Here is a 2,203-nt window from a genome sequence, read left to right on the forward strand (position 1 = left end):
CATAAAGCATTGTTGGACTTATAACTATATTATATCAGAAGCAAACATAGGATATTAATGAGTAGATCATAATCTGTAACATTTAAACGGAAAATTAAGTTGTATCAACAAAACAAATTGCAAAATGAGTGAATGACAAACCAAAACGAATGAGTTTTAATTTCAAGTACACGATTCATATCATCAAAGATCAGAAAACAAAACAAAAAGTAAAGAACTAGAGATAATATCCAATGTACTAACTAGATAACAGCGAGTGAAGCTATAACTAAGACAATCCAATAGAAGAATATATCAAAGGCCGTATTTATTAAAGAAATTACAACAATCATGGATGATAACCAATCAACCAGAAAACCTCAAAAACACAACAAAGCAATCCAACAGGAACGTAAGCAAGATCATGTCTACCGAAGAGACTACAACAATCACGCGATGACATCCTATCAAACACACAAGCTCAACAATAACAACAAACCAAAGATAACAATAACATCAATATGAACAACAGAACAAAATTTAACAGGTTGAAGAGCATCAAACCAGCGCATACAGATCAGGTACAAACGAGAACCACCGGAATCCACAGCTCCACTTCTCCTGCAGCAGCGGGCACCTCTGCAGCCAATGCCAAGTCTCTCTTCCCACCTTGAAGAACAAAACCTCAGGCCAAGTCGTGCAACAGACACAGACCAATCCCTCATGCCAAAAGCAATAAACATGCGAATAATTATGATAACAAACCGAAACAAACTTCCTGCACATCAACTCCGGCAACCTCCCCACTTCCTCCCAGTTCCCCGAAACCAGCTCCCAAATCCGAAGACTCCTCGAAATCCCATCTCTCCCAACCCCACCAACCAAATATAGCCTCTCCTCCTTCCCAATTCTCCCATTAACCAGCCGAACAAAAGCCAGCTCCGCGGGCAGCTCAGGTCCAGCTCTGGGGTCCCAAACCCCGGTCACCGGATCGAAAGCCACAATCGAAAACGGCTCAGGAGTGGAAAAGAACAACGACCCATGAAACAAAATCCCATTTTGACGAAAATTGGAGTGGCCCATCACGGAGTCCAGCCCAGAGAACCTGGACCAAGATTGGCTTGCCGAGCTATAGACGAAAACCCAGTTGGTATTGGGGCAGGGGACGAAGATTCTGTACCCATGAGGCGAGCTCGAGGGGCTAGAAATCAACGTAGCGGAAGAAATCGGATTAGTTGGGCATCGAACAACCGTCGAACAGTTGGTGAGCAGATTCAAAACCAACAAAGAGGAGTAGCCAACAGAGAACAAGAGGAGCCCAGATGAGGAGGAGAGGAGATGGGTCGTCGGTGAGGAGAGAGGGATCGTTCGCCAGTGATCGGTCGATGAGTCGTAGAGAGGGAGGAAGCGGTGAGAGAACTGGGGATGAGAGAGGATGAGGAAAGAGGAGGAGGCCGGGGAGGAGTTGAGGAGAGAGAGGAATGAGGGGGTGAAGAGGAGAGAGTTGAAGCGCTTGCAGGTCGGTCGGAGAGCGAAGAGGGTTTTTAGAGGGAGGAGGGCGAGGATTCGGTCGAGGAGGTCGTCGGGGAGTCGACTCCAGATCGAGGGCTCCATTGATTTCTTGAAATCCCCAGCTTAGATTTTGATGGGTTTATGTTGAGAGAGAGACAGAGATAGAGAGAGATAAGGAGGGTGATTGTTGGGTTATTGGTCAAGCACGGTACAGGAGGGGGAGAGAGCGCGAGGGTTGACCGTAAAATTTTCGAGATGGATATTTTATAGAGGGGTTGGTTGCATTTTGGTTGTAACTAAATAAAGAAAGCTTGGGAAACTCGATACTCTCTATTCTATGGAAAATGAAAGGGGCACACCCCTAACCACAACCCCAATCACATACTCTCTCTCATTTGCTACAGTACACCGATCCTCATATGAGATTTTAAAATTTAAAATCACAAGTGGGACCCGGTACACTGTAACAAAATGATAGAGAAGATATGGTTGGAGCTATGGTTGGAGGTGTGCCCCTAGTGTCACCCTATCTATTGGTGATGTGAGTAAGCTAATTGAGCGGTTAGCTCGTACGGGGCAAGATCTAAATGATTATTAATAAAATATTTTTGGAAATACATGTTTGTATATAAAAAAAAACATTTTCATAAGACATTGGTGAAATCTAATTCCTATATTCATCATTACGTATTGAGAGTTTCTGTCCAGTTTA

General features: G+C 44.1%; 1 protein-coding gene across 1 annotated transcript; it reads right to left on the reverse strand.

Annotated features, from left to right (window-relative positions):
- LOC109822602 (F-box/kelch-repeat protein At5g43190) lies at positions 283–1,714 on the reverse strand. Its single transcript, XM_020388833.1, has one exon. The coding sequence runs from the start codon at positions 1,591–1,593 to the stop codon at positions 538–540; it is 1,056 nt and encodes a 351-aa protein (XP_020244422.1). The 5' UTR covers positions 1,594–1,714; the 3' UTR covers positions 283–537.

This window comes from Asparagus officinalis, chromosome 8, assembly GCF_001876935.1.
Source record: "Asparagus officinalis chromosome 8, Aspof.V1, whole genome shotgun sequence".
NCBI lineage: Eukaryota > Viridiplantae > Streptophyta > Magnoliopsida > Asparagales > Asparagaceae > Asparagus > Asparagus officinalis.